Source organism: Athalia rosae, chromosome 8 (assembly GCF_917208135.1).
Source record: "Athalia rosae chromosome 8, iyAthRosa1.1, whole genome shotgun sequence".
NCBI classification, from domain to species: domain Eukaryota; kingdom Metazoa; phylum Arthropoda; class Insecta; order Hymenoptera; family Athaliidae; genus Athalia; species Athalia rosae.
Window position 1 is genome coordinate 4,923,536 of NC_064033.1, and position 14,954 is coordinate 4,938,489.

Genomic DNA, 14,954 nt, shown 5'->3' on the forward strand with positions numbered 1-14,954 from the left:
AGCGACAGTTGGTCAGTAGGAGTGGTTGTGAAATCATCAGCGATTCCGCGTCTCGCGCCTAAATTTTAGGTTGGTAATATTTATCGCTTGTGCGCTGTACAGCAGCACGAGCGCAGTAGGACGTTTTGTTTTGAGTAAAATTTCAACGCTTAAAAAGTGTTCAGTAAATAAATAATTCAAGAATGCGTTGAGTGCGATGAAAGCAAGTGCCGATCTCTAGAGCAAAAAGAGAAGAGGAGTACCAAAATCTCGCGATCGCGCGATGTACATCAAGCAGGTATGTCAAACTTCCTTTGAAGCGGCAGCTCCGCGGACGAACAAGAAATAATCAAAATAGTCCACCACTCAAGATAAAAGCTACAATGCCGCTCGAATTCCTCAAGTATTTTCTTCGTCCCTGTATTTTTGATCCCCTCGTTTTTTAACACTTGCTCCACATTCGATGCTCCACAGGTTATCATACAAGGATTCAAATCCTATCGAGAGCAAACTGTTGTCGAACCCTTCGATCCGAGGCACAATGTCGTTGGTATGTTTGTTACCTTACGTTATCATGATTGTGTTAATAGTGTTGTTGCATTTTATATTACTTCTCAATTGTGTTTTTTAGTCGGAAGGAACGGTTCTGGCAAAAGCAACTTCTTCTACGCTATCCAGTTTGTTCTCAGCGATGAATTCTCGCACCTCAGGCCTGAACAGCGCCAAGCCCTACTCCACGAAGGAACTGGACCACGGGTCATCTCTGCATACGTCGAAATCATTTTTGATAACTCTGATGGACGGCTACCTGTGAGTAGCATACCAACTTCTCTTCAATATTTCTAAGCTTGGAATATTATCGTAACTTGTACAATTCATTTCAGATCGACAAAGATGAAGTTTACCTCAGAAGAATGATAGGCTCCAAAAAAGACCAGTATTTTCTCAATAAGAAATTAGTGACTAGGAGCGATGTGATGAATTTGCTGGAATCCGCAGGATTTTCTAGGTCGAATCCTTACTACATCGTCAAACAGGGAAAAGTACGTCATGTTCAGGAAATTCACTTCACGATTTGAGAATCTGTTTAAACACCTTCTATTCTCTAGATAAACCAAATGGCTACGGCACCAGACTCGCAGAGATTAAAACTCCTCCGAGAAGTTGCCGGAACTCGTGTCTATGATGACAGACGTGAAGAATCCAAAACAATTCTGAAAGATACTGAAGGAAAACTTGAGAAAATCGAAGACTTCTTACGAACAATTGGTAAGAGACTATCGATCATAGAATTCATGTTATCGTTGACAATATTTAGTCACAATTTGAAGAACTTACCGTCCATAAATTCCGCAGAGGAACGTTTGAAAACTCTTGAAGAAGAAAAAGAAGAGTTAAAAGAGTACCAACGGTGGGACAAGCAGCGGAGATGTCTCGAGTACACAATACACGAGCGGGAGTTGAAAGAGAACAAAAAAAAACTCGAAGATCTCGAAGAGTCGAGAGCAAACAGCGGAGCAATGCAGGCTAAACTTGGAGCAGATGCAAAGGCTGCCCAAGAAACGGTGAGAGCGGCTGCCAAACGACTCAAGGAAGCAAAGAAGGAAGTCAGCTCTGCCAAAGAAGAGCGAGACACTCTCAGGTAAATTATGATTTCATTAGGTGTAGTAAAATTATCGTCATTCGACATTTTTTCAATCAGCGCGGAGCAGCAGCAGCTGTTGAAGGAGAAGACCAAGCTCACGTTGACCATCAACGATCTGCTCGAAGAGGTCAAAGGAGATAACGACAGTCGAAAAAGAGCCGAACAAGAATTAGAAAAGTTGAAAACCAACATTGCTGGGCGGGAAGAAGAGCTCGAAAAAATTAAACCACAGGTACGAAAACCTCCTGTAATATTCAACAGCCGTCTAGTGATTTCTAACCCTTGAATTTCCATAGTATGAGCAAATGAAAGCCGTCGAGGAGGAATGTACTCGCGAATTAGCCCTGAAGGAGCAGAAGCGCAAAGAACTGTATGCGAAACAAGGCAGAGGTGCCCAATTTACGAACAGGGTAGGTAAACATAATAAAATTTGTGCGCATCGAAAACGTTCGGCTCTATCTTACCGAAATCGTTTCAGGCGGAAAGAGACAAGTGGATTCAAGACGAGCTAAAACAGTTGACCAAGCAAATAAAGGACAAACAGGATCACCAGGCAAAGATAAGCGAGGATCTAAAAAAGGATGGCGAGAAGCAGATTACCCTCGAAAAAAAGATCGAGGATCACACTCGCGAAATGGAACGCCAAAGAGCCTCGATAGATGATCATAACAAACAGTATTACGATCTCACCAAGGCCAAAGATCAGTGCCAGGCGACCCGCAAAGAACAGTTCGTATATTAAAGTCTCCCTTATCTCTTCTTCAGAGTACGTGACCTAATTGTTCTTGCCATCAGATATCGACAGGAAAGTGTCATGCAACTGAATCTCTCCGGATTGAAGGAAGACCTGGCAAAAGCTGACCAAAGTCTACGTTCTATGGCCGGAAAGCCGATTCTGAATGGACGGGACAGCGTGAGAAAAGTTTTGGACACCTTCAGGTGCATATGCAACGTTGACGAGCGTCTGTAGAGATTTTTGAACGTCCTTTATTCCAACAGGGAGCGGAGGGACATGGCTCACGAGGTGAGCAGCTACTATGGACCAGTGATCGAGAACTTTGACTGCGACAAGAGCATCTACACCGCTGTCGAAGTGACGGCGGGCAACAGGTTGTTTCATCACATCGTGGAAACTGATAAATTCGGGACTAAGATCCTGAAGGAGATGAACAACCAGAAATTACCCGGAGAAGTTACTTTCATGCCCTTGAATCGTCTACATGTCAAAACCATCGAATATCCTCAGACCAGCGATGCGATACCCATGATATCCAAGCTGAACTACGACCCCAAATATGATCGGGCTCTAAGGTAGGAATGACATTTATCTGGAACATTTGGGATGATAGGAAACCATCGTTATTGTCGCATATTACGACTTTTTTAGATACATATTTGGAAAGACTTTGATCTGTCGTAACTTGGAGGCAGCGACAAGTTTGGCCAGAACTTCGGGTCTGGATTGCGTGACGTTGGAAGGTGATCAAGTTTCTTCTAAGGGTTCGCTGACAGGGGGCTACTTCAATACATCACGATCCCGTTTAGAAATACAAAAAACCAGATCGGAGCTCATGTCGCAGATTACTACCCTCGAAGAACAGATGGCAACTCTAAAAGACGAACTGCGTACAACGGAGCAAAGCATCAGCTCCTACGTCAGCGAAATGCAGAGAACAGAGACGAAGAATAGCAAGGCAAAGTGAGTTTTGAACCATCTTATTTCTGATTCTATCGGGTCCTAGTTATTTCACTATAAGCTTTGCCCACCAGAGATATATTTGATAAAATGAAGGCCGAAATACGACTGATGAAAGAGGAACTTGGGGCCATAGAAAGATATCGTACACCTAAAGAACGGAGTCTCGCTCAGTGCACGTCTAACCTTGAAGCAATGACCGCTACTAAAGAAGGGTTGGAGAGCGAATTGCACCAAGAACTCATGGCTCAACTATCCGTCGCCGACCAGCATCAGGTAGACGATTATTATTTCTGGCTGCAGATGCGTATCAAAAAATTGATCGTTGGATACATTCTTATCAAAATGTCCACAGGTCGACACGCTCAATGATGATATCAGGCGTCTTACGAAAGAAAACAAAGAGGCTTTTGCGAAAAGAATGCGACTAGAGGCGGATAAAAATAAATTGGAGAATTTACTTACCAATAATTTAGTGAGACGTAAGGACGAACTTGTGCAAGCACTGCAAGAAATATCCGTTGAGGATCGACAGCGGCAGTTGGAATCTTCGAAGGCACAATTGGCAGACATCGACAAGCGTTTGGCCAAAGTAAACACGGACATCAAATCTCAGAATGACAAAGTTTCCAGCGCCATGCGAAGGGTGAGTTTCTCAAAACTTCTGTCGCATCCATCGAGTCTAATTGCATCTGATCTTTTCACCGACAGCAAAAAGCTGAGTCTGCGGAAGTCGAAAAGTGGAAAGTATTGGAGAAAGAGGCTCAGGAGAAAATAGAGGCGGATGCTAAGGATTTGGAAAAATTAGCGAGCAAGCAAAACATCGTCGAGCAAAAAATAACAGAATGCACGCAGAAAATCACCGAGCTCGGGGCTCTACCCAGTCACGAGGCTATCGGTAAGCTCAGCCGGTTGTCAACCAAACAATTACTCAAGGAAATGGACAAGGCCAATAACCATTTGAAAAAATACAGGTGAGCGAAGAAACGGCATAACTTTCACACGATTTATTCAAGATCTCACTCATTGTCGAGCTATTTTCCTCCCGTAGCCATGTAAATAAGAAGGCTCTGGACCAGTTCATGTCATTCAGCGATCAAAAAGAGAAATTGGTCAAGCGTAAGGAAGAACTGGATCGTGGGGACGAAAAGATCAAAGAGCTCATGCTGGTTTTAGAACAGCGAAAGTGCGAAGCTATACAATTCACTTTCAAACAGGTGAGCAAGTATTTTAGCGAGGTATTTAAGAAACTCGTGCCATCCGGGCACGCTCAACTGGTAATGAAAACTGCCGATGGTGAAGAAGGCGACGATGTTGCTCCCGAGTCTGCGGACTCCGACAGATTCGTCGGTGTCAGAATTCGCGTATCGTTTACCGGGCAAAAAGCCGAAATGCGAGAGATGAACCAGCTCTCGGGGGGTCAAAAGTCCCTCGTCGCTCTCGCGCTGATTTTCGCGATTCAAAAATGCGATCCCGCACCCTTTTATCTGTTCGACGAAATCGATCAGGCCCTCGATGCTCAACATAGAAAAGCCGTCGCCGACATGATCCATGAACTTAGCTCCGACGCCCAATTCATCACAACCACGTTCAGGCGAGTGTCCACTAACTTTTATCTCTCGTTTCACTCCGTCCCGACTAACGACGAATATTGATAATAATTGTTCAAACTCATTTCGCTTATAGGCCCGAATTACTCGAACATGCGAACAAGTTTTACGGAGTGAAATTCCGGAACAAAGTATCACACGTTGAGTGTGTAACGAGAGAAGAGGCTGCCGACTTTGTTGAAGACGACACGACTCACGGCTGATGAGGATACACAGCCGAAGTTCAATGAAAAGAATCAAATAATAATATCTAACTTCCATATGGATAGGTATGCATGTGTGGAATTATTAGACACGCGTACATGATTATACTATGAAATTTTTTTTATATTATATACCTGTGTGACTCAATGACGGTACCGAAGTTGTTGGTTTGCTGAAACTATTTGTTGTTATTCATCACCTGACGGTTTCTTTTAAATTCATTAGTATTTATTCTGGTGTCTTTTTATCTGTGGGCTATCGCCCATAGAATTTTTCGATCCCTCGGTGTTACCAGACAAATCTTCTTTGGGTGGAATAAAAGGGACCATGCACGTTTTATTTCAAGAAAATTATTTATTCAGAATGATCGCCTCGTTCCAGAACTAGATGTTGAGATTATACAGAGTTATTTTTTCTAGAATTTAGTCTTTTCTTAGCTTCTATAGCGAAAATACATACTTTGTCAAACGAATTGGCAAGAATGCTGAGCTTGGAATGAGGGAAGGTTTCATCGGTTTACCCGCCAACAAAATACTGGTGAGAACTATTCACTTATCCTTACGATTCGCGGTCAAACTGTAGAGCATGCTATCGACCATAGCTTCGACCAGTCTTGGAATAACGATCCCGTTGCTGTCGATAAATTTTGCTACAGAATTTTTAACTGACGTCTCATTTGACGTTCCAGCCTTCTCGTCTCTCACTGAAAGTACCAGGTGGTACTCGTCGTCGTATTTTTTTAGGTAGGAACTAGCCTCCCACACCAACTCAGGGTCAAATCCTGCCGGATCTCTGGATAAGATTGACAAAAAAAGGGGGAAATCAAGAGTTACTACGATGTCATCGACGGTTGATGCAAAGACAGAGCAAGTGATTCTATTTCTCTGCTCCTCAGGTTTCTGAAAATCTACATGTTTAAAAGAAATTTGATTTACCTTTGGGCTGCAACAACGAATATTCCCTTTTCCTTGTAGGTTGTGTAAAGTGTCAGGATACCCATGACGATAAAGTACGCGGAGACGCAAATGACCAGGACATGTTTTGATGCCGGGAAAGGGTTCATGTAGTCCCACAGAAGAGCTACTATCGCAATACCCACAGCGATGCTACAAAGAGCCAACCTTCCGTCGAGCAGAGAGAAATTTTCTACGTAGTTGTACTTTTCGGTCAATATATTCTTCACCGCATCGTCAAGAGCGTTCTTGACTGCCGAGCCGTCCCACTTGTTAACTTTGATGGGCTGAAATTCAGTGAATTTTTATGGGCTCTGAAGAAATAACAGTAGTTGCTTTGCGGCATAGTTAACCTCTCGCGTTACACGTCACCGATTTTTACTTCCTCAATACCATATTGAAAAAATCTTGACATAACTTGTCTCGATTTTTATGAAAGGGCTGAATAGGGGAGACGTGTAAAAACTTACCAATGCTTCATCCTTTTGGTCTTTTTTTGCGGCCATTTCGAACATTATACAGGATAAATATCTACCTTATATTCGAAGCGGCTGTTTGGTTGTAAACTAGTCTAAATTTGCTATTTTGTTCAGGTGAAAATTGACCACCAGCCACCGTGATTACCCCTAAAGTCTACCCCTAGGTGGCGCGTATCGTTATTTCTGCAACTATAAACAACAATCTCCACTTGTATCAATAATGCCTTCGGCATGGAATTTGCATACCGATCAGGATCACAAAAGTAGGTATGCTTTTGGCAAAAAATGATAGCATTATTCGCACTACTTAATATTAATATTTCGGCAGTCTCCGCGGTATTAGGATTGAGTGTTGTGTTTTTTTCTGGAGACTATTTTTTACCATGTGCACTATACTTAGATAGGTATAGTAAATGGAATTCTTGAAATTCATACAACTCTTTGGTTACAGCTTGACTGGGTTTGAATAAGTCCTGAAAGAAGATAGCTGGGAATAAACTTGTCGGGAATAAACGTAAACGATAGGGCCATCCGCCGCGTGCATGAGCTGGAAATTTGGACTTGCTTGTTCTATGCATCTGAGCAAAGTGAATGTGTATTGGTGATACCCTTGCCACTTACACTTTTACCATTTGGCAGTGATCAGTGGATGGATTTCAGTGATGTTGTTGCATACCTCCTGGCTTCTGTATCCATCGTGCTGGCAGTTCGTGTTCCTAGTGTTAATATCCCTTCTAGAGATTTGAGGGGTCAGGTTTCGGTTTAATCGCCGTTTTTCTACGAAATCTAATTGTAATAATCGCCATACGTCAACGCTGTTTATATTACCGAGTCGCGGCAGCGCAAAGTCAAATGGGCGGTCAGGCGATTTCGTCCAACATTCGAAAGTTCTTATAGGATGCAGAACCGAAGCTGAAAACTGCAGGATTAACCCTACCTCCCACATAATCCGAATGCTACGATTGTAAAACAGTTGGTAAGTCATTATTCTGCCAGAATTTTACCCCGTACCTTAACCTCAACGTTTTCTAGTGAGCTCCTCCTTTGCGAGATATAATTTTAGGTTGCACAATCTTTGCCAGTTGTTGAGTTGATCCTCAGACTCGTTGAATTTCAGATATTACCTAACGAATTCCTGTAAAATGGCTCGACGACGGAAAAACGAGTCAAAGCCAGCAGCCAAGGCGACCGAAAAACCCGCTGGTGTACGAAAATCGCGGCGTCAAATAGCCAAAAAACAACAAGATAAAAGAGTCAATGGCGAAATCGTGACGCAGATCGCGACGGTCAATGATTCCGAAGAACTAGGAGGTGGAAAAGAATCTGACGGGAATTCGAACCGATCAACTGAAACTGACGATCGTACTGTTGTGCACAAGAAATTTGGCAAGTATAGATGCCACGTGCCGGAAGGGAAACAAACTCCGCCAACGAACGTAGCCAATCGAGCAAAAAAGGATGCAGAGGCCAGCGATAGTCAAGATGTCACTAAGACAATGGTATCTGCTCCATTGGAAGAGCAGGTCAAGTATAATAAGGAGGTTGTGGAAGAAACTGGGAATATTATCGGCGTTACTGGAGAAGTTGAAAAATCCGAGCTTACGGAGGTTCTCACAGATGAAGTTGTGTGGCAAGAAGACGTTATAGAGGAGACTATAGAGATTTGCGAGGAAATGGAGGTCGGAGAAGACGGTATACCTGAGAGCTACTCAATTTCTCAAGAGGACGGCAGCGTGCTGTTAGAGGAAGTGCTGCTCGTCAACAACCGTGACTTTGAGGGAGAAGGAGTTGTGGAAGTCACTGTAATTCAAAACGAGGATGGAACCGAGTCAATGGTCGTTGCCCGAGATGGACACAACGTCGTAGATGCTGAAAAAATCCCATGCCGCGAGCTCGTCAACAGCCTTGCCCTATCTAGACAATTGAAAACCGTTAAGTCACCCAACATTACAAAAGTCGAAACTACCGAGGAAACAATGCCAGCAGACGATTCTCAGGAATTTGTGGACATCGAAAGAGGGTTGGGAAATATCAGTGTCGCTGAAACCGAACCTCATACCAAAGAAGACTCGTCTAGTCATTCCCCCAAAAGTATGGAGGTTGCCGAAGCAATTGGAAATTCAATGAGCTCTCAAAGCAGGCCGGACATCGGCGGTGACGCTGCCGCTACTTTTAGACAAGTGCAAAATATTTTGTCGAGATCTCGTCGTTTCAATAGTGATACAAAAAAATTGGTTGCGGATTCTGTCCCAATTATAGGTAAAAAATCCAGCAGAAGTTCAAAAAGTTCTACTGAAACTCGTGGCCCTGTCACTAACAGTGTTTGTGTCGAAGCAGAGGTAGATGTTTCGGTGGATTCTTCCAAGTTGAAGGATAAAAATGTTAATAGTTCCAGTGTGCAGTCTGAAATCAATAGCGAATCTGTGTTGGATCCTGAAATCCTTGTCGACAATCTCAAAAGCATTTCAGTTAAAGAAGATAAATTATTAGCCGAAAAAATGATTAATTTGAGGTGCGAAAAAAATGAACAAAAATCTCAAGCGACTGCTGAGGATATAATTACCCAAGCAGAATCAAAGAATAAAATAGAGATAGATTCTTCGTGCGCCATCACTAGTGTTAAAAATTGCAAAGATGGTTCTTCTCAGGGGAAAGAAGATGCCGCAGAAGATACACAAAACAACGACGAATCTTCAGGTGATAGTGAAGTTGACACCAAGGCCGATACAGAGGATATCAAGCTCTCGAGTAGCAGCGACAACAGCAACGATACTTTGCTCTCCGGCAATGGATATAAGCTACCAGAGTTCACAGATATGAAAAACATTCCAAACCAACAGATCGAGACGGAGAAAAAGCCTGGATTCAGAAGTCGAAGCGGAAGTACGGACACAACTGGCTCAGAAAGTGGTTCAAATAGTTCAGGAGTCAGACGGAGCAGCCGAATTAGATCTATAGGACTAATGAAACAGAGGTATGAAAGTGAGCCTCCGTTGTATCATTCCTTGTATTTTGCTTTCTTCATTTCTCACAATTACAGATCGCGGGGACGCGGCCTCGTCACTAAACCCAATCTGGATTTGTCGAGGACGATATTTCAGCAGGACAGAGAAAAATTAGGCGTAAATCTGGGCGCAGCTTTTTCCCAGGATTCCAAGGACAATTCGGACAACCAGTCCGAGACGCAATCGGACAAAGAAAGTAGTAGCTACAAAATTCCCGGGTTCTCAGACTCCCCAGCACCTTTGGCAGCTCTCGCCGGCGTTGCGGACTACGAATCCGACACCTCGAAACCTGTGAAAGTGAAATCTCGCTGGAGGAGGTCGAGCGAACTCGAAATGGGAGGAAGCAACTCCACCAAAATCCAAACGGCATGGTCCGAGAGCGAAGCGAGTGCTGAAAACATTTCTCAGGTCACTGCAAGTCCCTCGGCATATTTAGCAAATAATGTCGTCAACAAACTTCCTGGTGGAAAAATTACCCTGCCTACTGTGCCGGAACTGAAAGATAAAGAGATCGAGGAAAGACTTAGCCAGTTCGAGCACCTCAGAGAAAACTTGTATCTTACAGAACGGTGAGCTACTCTCGTAGTTTCTTCTGCCATGATCTCAAAAAGCCTCGGTATTCTAGAAATATCATAAATTTCTCAATGTTTCACCTTATATTAGGTATACCAATAAGGAAACAAAGCGTATGGTTTGCGATTGTTTTTTGACGGAGGAGGAAATAGCCAGGGGTGAATTAGGCTGTGGCGAAGACTGCTTGAATCGACTTCTGATGATTGAATGGTGAGTAAAGATTCTATATTTCTCTAGTAGCTGATCTTTTTCGAATAATCTGTCTATGAAACTTGACGAGGATTATTAAAAAAAAAAAAAAAAACAATTTCTCACAGTGGCCCGAGATGCGTCGTAGGCGAGCGTTGCACGAACAAAAGATTCCAAAATTGTGATTACGCAAAATGCGAGGTATTTCGTACAGACAAAAAAGGTTTGGGACTGCGGGCTGTCATAGATCTCCAGTGGTGAGTAGGGACGAAAACGAACCTCAAATTTTTTTTAAATCTTTACGTTTTGCCTAATCCTCCATCATCGGTTAGTAGTAATAATGAGAATCTCCGACGAAAGAAACATTTTAATTTTTCTCCCACAGTGGGGAGTTCCTCATGGAGTATGTCGGAGAAGTTGTAGATCCGAAGGACTTTCGTCGTCGGGCCAAGGAGTATTCGAAGGATAAGAATAGGCACTATTATTTCATGGCTCTTAAGTCCGATCAGATTATCGACGCGACCGGCAAAGGGAATATATCACGGTTTATAAACCACAGCTGTGATCCAAATTCTGAAACGCAAAAGGTTGTCGTTATTTATTTTCCTGCCCAGAGACTAATCAGTTGAATCTCATCTCTAACACGAGCGAATTTTTCTGCAGTGGACGGTCAACGGGGAATTGCGCATTGGATTTTTCAACAAACAATTCATTGCTGCCGGAGAAGAAATTACGTTCGATTACCATTTTCAGCGATATGGGTAGGTCCTTCATTGATTCTTCTCAATCAGGCAACGATGTAACGCGTTCTATCGTTGAAATATTCCAGAAAAGAGGCGCAGAAATGCTTCTGCGAGTCCGAAAATTGTCGAGGATGGATCGGAGAAACGCCAGAAGAGGAGAAAGCAAAGACTGAGAAGAAGGAGAAGCAAGAGAAGGACGTCAAGAGGAAGAAGGAGGAGAAAAAGGTTCACGATTACATGGAGGACGAGGATGTAAGTAGACTCTTGGAACCGCTTCGCCTATTTATCTCGCGTCGGATTTTTAGCAATCCATAAAATTCTTCCAGCTGGAGGAAGAAATCGAAAAACTTTGTTCGGGTGGTCTGAAGAACCGAGCGCATACCTTGACGCTCAGTAGATTGATGGTGCGCAGCAGGGAGCTCGAGCATCGAACCCGTCTGCTTCGTTTGATTCAAAGCGGCGAGCAGCCCTGCCGCCGACTTTTCCTGGACTACCACGGCCTGCGTTTAATATGGAGTTACATGATGGACATTGCCGCCAGCACGTCGTCCGAGGCCCAGAATTTCAGACTAGAAATTTTAAAGACCCTGAACACGCTGCCGATACCCAATAAAACTATGCTGATGGACAGCAAGGTCTTCGGAGTGGTCGAAAAATGGGCCAAGCAAGTCTACTCCTCCCCGACGAACGGCTCGCCCGATGAGGAGCAAACGAAGCCCAAAATCAGCGGGGAAGAACCAGACAGCAGCTGCGACGTAGATACTAATGAAATCGGGCCCAGTGCCGGCGCCACCGAAGATGCGAACGAAAAGATTTCAAAAGATTCAGAGACTCCGGCCCAGGTGAAATCCGAAGGGGACGAAGAGTCCGTCGGAAATGGCGGATCCGGGGTAGAGGAGCAAGCAATATTCACGGAATTGGCGTCCAGCCTTCTTTGCGACTGGTCGAATCTGAAGGAAGTCTTTCGTATACCTAAGAAGGAGAGGATCGAACAGATGAAGGAGCACGAACGGGAAGCAGGTTGGTAATCCGGATGAATATATTTGTCGATCGTAGATCCTATCCGCTAAAAATTGTCGCTTTTGTCACGTTTCTCAAGATCGCGGGTACAAGGAGGACCTCGAGAAGGAGGACAGGAGGGACAAGTCGTACGACAGGTCCTACAGATCCGACAGATACAGCAGAGGCGACACCGACAAACGTTCGGATCGCAGACGTGGTCGTGATTCGCCTGAGTTCGAGTACACCCGGAGCAAAGACAAGAGGGTAGAAGAGCGCGTGAACCTCGTGCCGATACCGAGGATGTCCAAGTTCGAACGGAGACAATTGTTCGCGTTGAAAGTAGCCAAAGAAGAGGAGGAGAGGCAGCGTCGACAGCAGCAAGAGACCTGGCAGGAACACGAGGCTCGCTGTCTCGCCCTTGGAATGGATCCCCACACCACAGCTGCCCTCGATCCGCAGACTGGTTATCCCCTTTTCTTCGACCGGTCCCTCGGCCAGTGGCGACATTATCCTTCGATCCAAGGTCTGTTTCGAACAAACTCACTCTGTTAGGCTAAGCTGGTTTTCCAAACCTTCTTAACGATGGACTTTTCTTTTATCAACAGAGTCGGCGGAGATGACGACAAATTGTCCAGTTTACATAGGAACTGCCCAGCCCTTGGCGGGTCACCCGCAGCCTGTGATATTGCCCCCGAACTCTCATATGATACCTGCAGGTCTACCGGCACCTCAGGTTTTCACGCAGACTCAGCAGTCTCAGTTCGCCCAAATGAGCACCGCGTATCCCCAGATAATTACCCACCACCACGACCAGCAGCAATTCGCTGAAGGGCAAATTCAAATATCCGGTAACCTGATACCCATACAAAACGGTACACCTCAAGTGATTCACGAACTCCCGACTATCTATAACGAACAAAAATCCGCGGAAGAAATTCCGGATAATCTCACCGCGCTTCCACCGCCTTTGGACCTACCCCCGAGGTGGAAATCCGCCAAGGATTCTAGGGGAAGGACCTACTACTACAACATTACCGACAGAATTTCTCAATGGCTACCACCGCCTCCGGACCATTACGCCGCCCAGCCTGAGACTTCCTCCAGTTCTGAATCCAGCGAAGAGAGCAGCTCCTCCGAAGAGGACGACGAAGATGTCGACGACGACGAAGTGGAGGGGGACGAAGATCTCGCGGTAGATGAGGCCAACTGTGCGATGGAGGTCGATCACGTCGTAGGCGACGCTTCGTTGATCGATTCCAAGGGAAATGTGATGGAAAATCCCGAGGCTGGTGCAGCAGCTGTTGACGATATTCCGATCGTGGTTCCAGAGACGAAAAAGAGAAGGGACGGTCTGGTGCAGGAGAGGATAATAAGCGTGAGTAGATTTATCTTTTACTTTCATCTTTCGATGATTGGTGAGTCGTGAATTACGTGTATTCTATTATTTCGCAAACGCAGCCACGTAGAGAGGAGGAGAGGGTGGATCACAAAAAGTACAAGGAAACGAAAGACAAGCTCAGACGGCAGAAGGAAAAGGCGAAGCTCAAAGAGCACACCGATAAATTGAAAAAGCATAGACGGAGCGGTAAATCCAAATCGCATTCGAGACACACACTGAGTAAATTACAGGCGATAACAGCTGACCCTTCCACGTCGCTTGAAAGAAAGATAAAGGACACCTTCAGAGTGAACATGGCGAATGTAATGGTCCACTTTTTGAATCCGTACAGAAAAAATGATTGCAAACAAGGGAGAATCACCAATACCGAGGACTTCAAACATCTCGCCAGAAAGGTTCGAACGATTAAATAAATCTGATCAAGTCATTATCTCTTGAATACGCTAATATCAATATTTTTTTTTCTCACTTTTTCATCGTTATTACAGCTGACCCATTTTGTCCTGGCAAAAGAATTGAAGCATTGTAAAAGCGTGGACGAACTACAATGCAACGAAAATGTTAAACACAAAGCAAAGGACTTTGTTAGAAAATATATGAACAAGTTTGGCGCAGTTTACCAAAAAGGATCGGATGAAGATTAACATTAGATTAAAGTGTAACGCGCTCTTTTGTGATTTATTATGAAAAATTTTATTATCATTATTATTCTTATTATTATTATTATTATTATTACGATCATCGTTGTTGTCATTGCCCTCAATTGCATCCGCTGCGATCGGGTATAGCATATAGGTATGCATACAATCAAGTAAACTTCGATTTCTTAGCGGAAAAGAATTGTAATTATAATTATCATAATTAAAATAATTAATATAAATTTGTATAAAACAAAACAGAAGAAAATGAAATTCGTGACTGCTTAAACGAGATAAGTGAAGTAAAAAAAGGCTCGAAAGGTTTTAATTATTGTTGATAATAGAAATGCGAATATCAATTTTTTTAGTACTGTTACTATATCACAGCATTTCGTTGAAATATTTAGGTACACAATTATGCCAAACAATGAATTAGTGATGAATTAAAATTAATCACGAAAACGGAATGACGAAATTTTCGAGAAATAATTAATTCGTTTGTATTCTCAATAGTTCTGTCGTGACTGTCTGTTATCCGTTGTCGGTGCAATCTGTTTTGCGTTTCGAGTATTCGTGAACGAAGGAAGTAAAACAAAAAAACTATACAAAATAGAACTCGAAATAAAGAACGTTGTGAAACAAACTATCTAAAATGTTCTTTTTTTATTTATTGCATATAATTTATCTCATGAAAAAGCGGGGAGTTGGAATTATTCAAATTCTGCTCCTGATCGCCGCCGTCTCTACTGCAGATCGGATTGTGCTGCCTTCAACGGTGAAAAAATAAAACAATTTTGCCGTAAAGCGCGCGCAGAATATTATTTCAACAATTGTTTTAA

General features: G+C 43.6%; 3 protein-coding genes across 4 annotated transcripts; 2 read left to right on the plus strand and 1 right to left on the minus strand.

Annotated features, from left to right (window-relative positions):
• Window positions 1-62: 62 nt before the first annotated feature.
• On the plus strand, window positions 63-5,473 carry LOC105686538 (structural maintenance of chromosomes protein 3). The gene is made up of 17 exons (XM_012401463.3): window positions 63-277; window positions 454-529; window positions 611-789; window positions 864-1,022; window positions 1,089-1,248; window positions 1,336-1,621; window positions 1,682-1,856; window positions 1,921-2,034; window positions 2,103-2,353; window positions 2,420-2,563; window positions 2,624-2,935; window positions 3,012-3,323; window positions 3,395-3,596; window positions 3,676-3,966; window positions 4,032-4,294; window positions 4,372-4,914; window positions 5,007-5,473. Exons 1-17 carry the CDS (start codon window positions 263-265, stop codon window positions 5,131-5,133), a joined length of 3,609 nt encoding a protein of 1,202 aa, XP_012256886.1. The 5' UTR covers window positions 63-262; the 3' UTR covers window positions 5,134-5,473.
• LOC105686539 (signal peptidase complex subunit 2) lies at window positions 5,469-6,700 on the minus strand. The gene is made up of 3 exons (XM_012401464.3): window positions 6,558-6,700; window positions 6,070-6,374; window positions 5,469-5,926 (listed from the first exon to the last, which is right to left on the minus strand). The coding sequence occupies exons 1-3, from the start codon at window positions 6,600-6,602 to the stop codon at window positions 5,683-5,685; spliced, it is 594 nt and encodes a 197-aa protein (XP_012256887.1). The 5' UTR covers window positions 6,603-6,700; the 3' UTR covers window positions 5,469-5,682.
• On the plus strand, window positions 6,689-14,761 carry LOC105686536 (probable histone-lysine N-methyltransferase CG1716). 2 transcript variants are annotated; one of them, XM_012401461.3, is made up of 14 exons: window positions 6,689-6,829; window positions 7,018-7,542; window positions 7,684-9,540; window positions 9,607-10,140; window positions 10,235-10,354; window positions 10,462-10,590; window positions 10,719-10,920; window positions 10,997-11,094; window positions 11,163-11,328; window positions 11,403-12,096; window positions 12,176-12,601; window positions 12,684-13,453; window positions 13,537-13,872; window positions 13,966-14,761. In XM_012401461.3, the coding sequence occupies exons 3-14, from the start codon at window positions 7,709-7,711 to the stop codon at window positions 14,119-14,121; spliced, it is 5,463 nt and encodes a 1,820-aa protein (XP_012256884.2). In that variant the 5' UTR covers window positions 6,689-6,829; window positions 7,018-7,542; window positions 7,684-7,708; the 3' UTR covers window positions 14,122-14,761. The 2 variants fall into 2 exon arrangements, with proteins under 2 accessions (XP_012256884.2, XP_012256885.2); XM_012401462.3 differs by having other exon boundaries at window positions 6,692-6,833.
• Window positions 14,762-14,954: the final 193 nt, after the last annotated feature.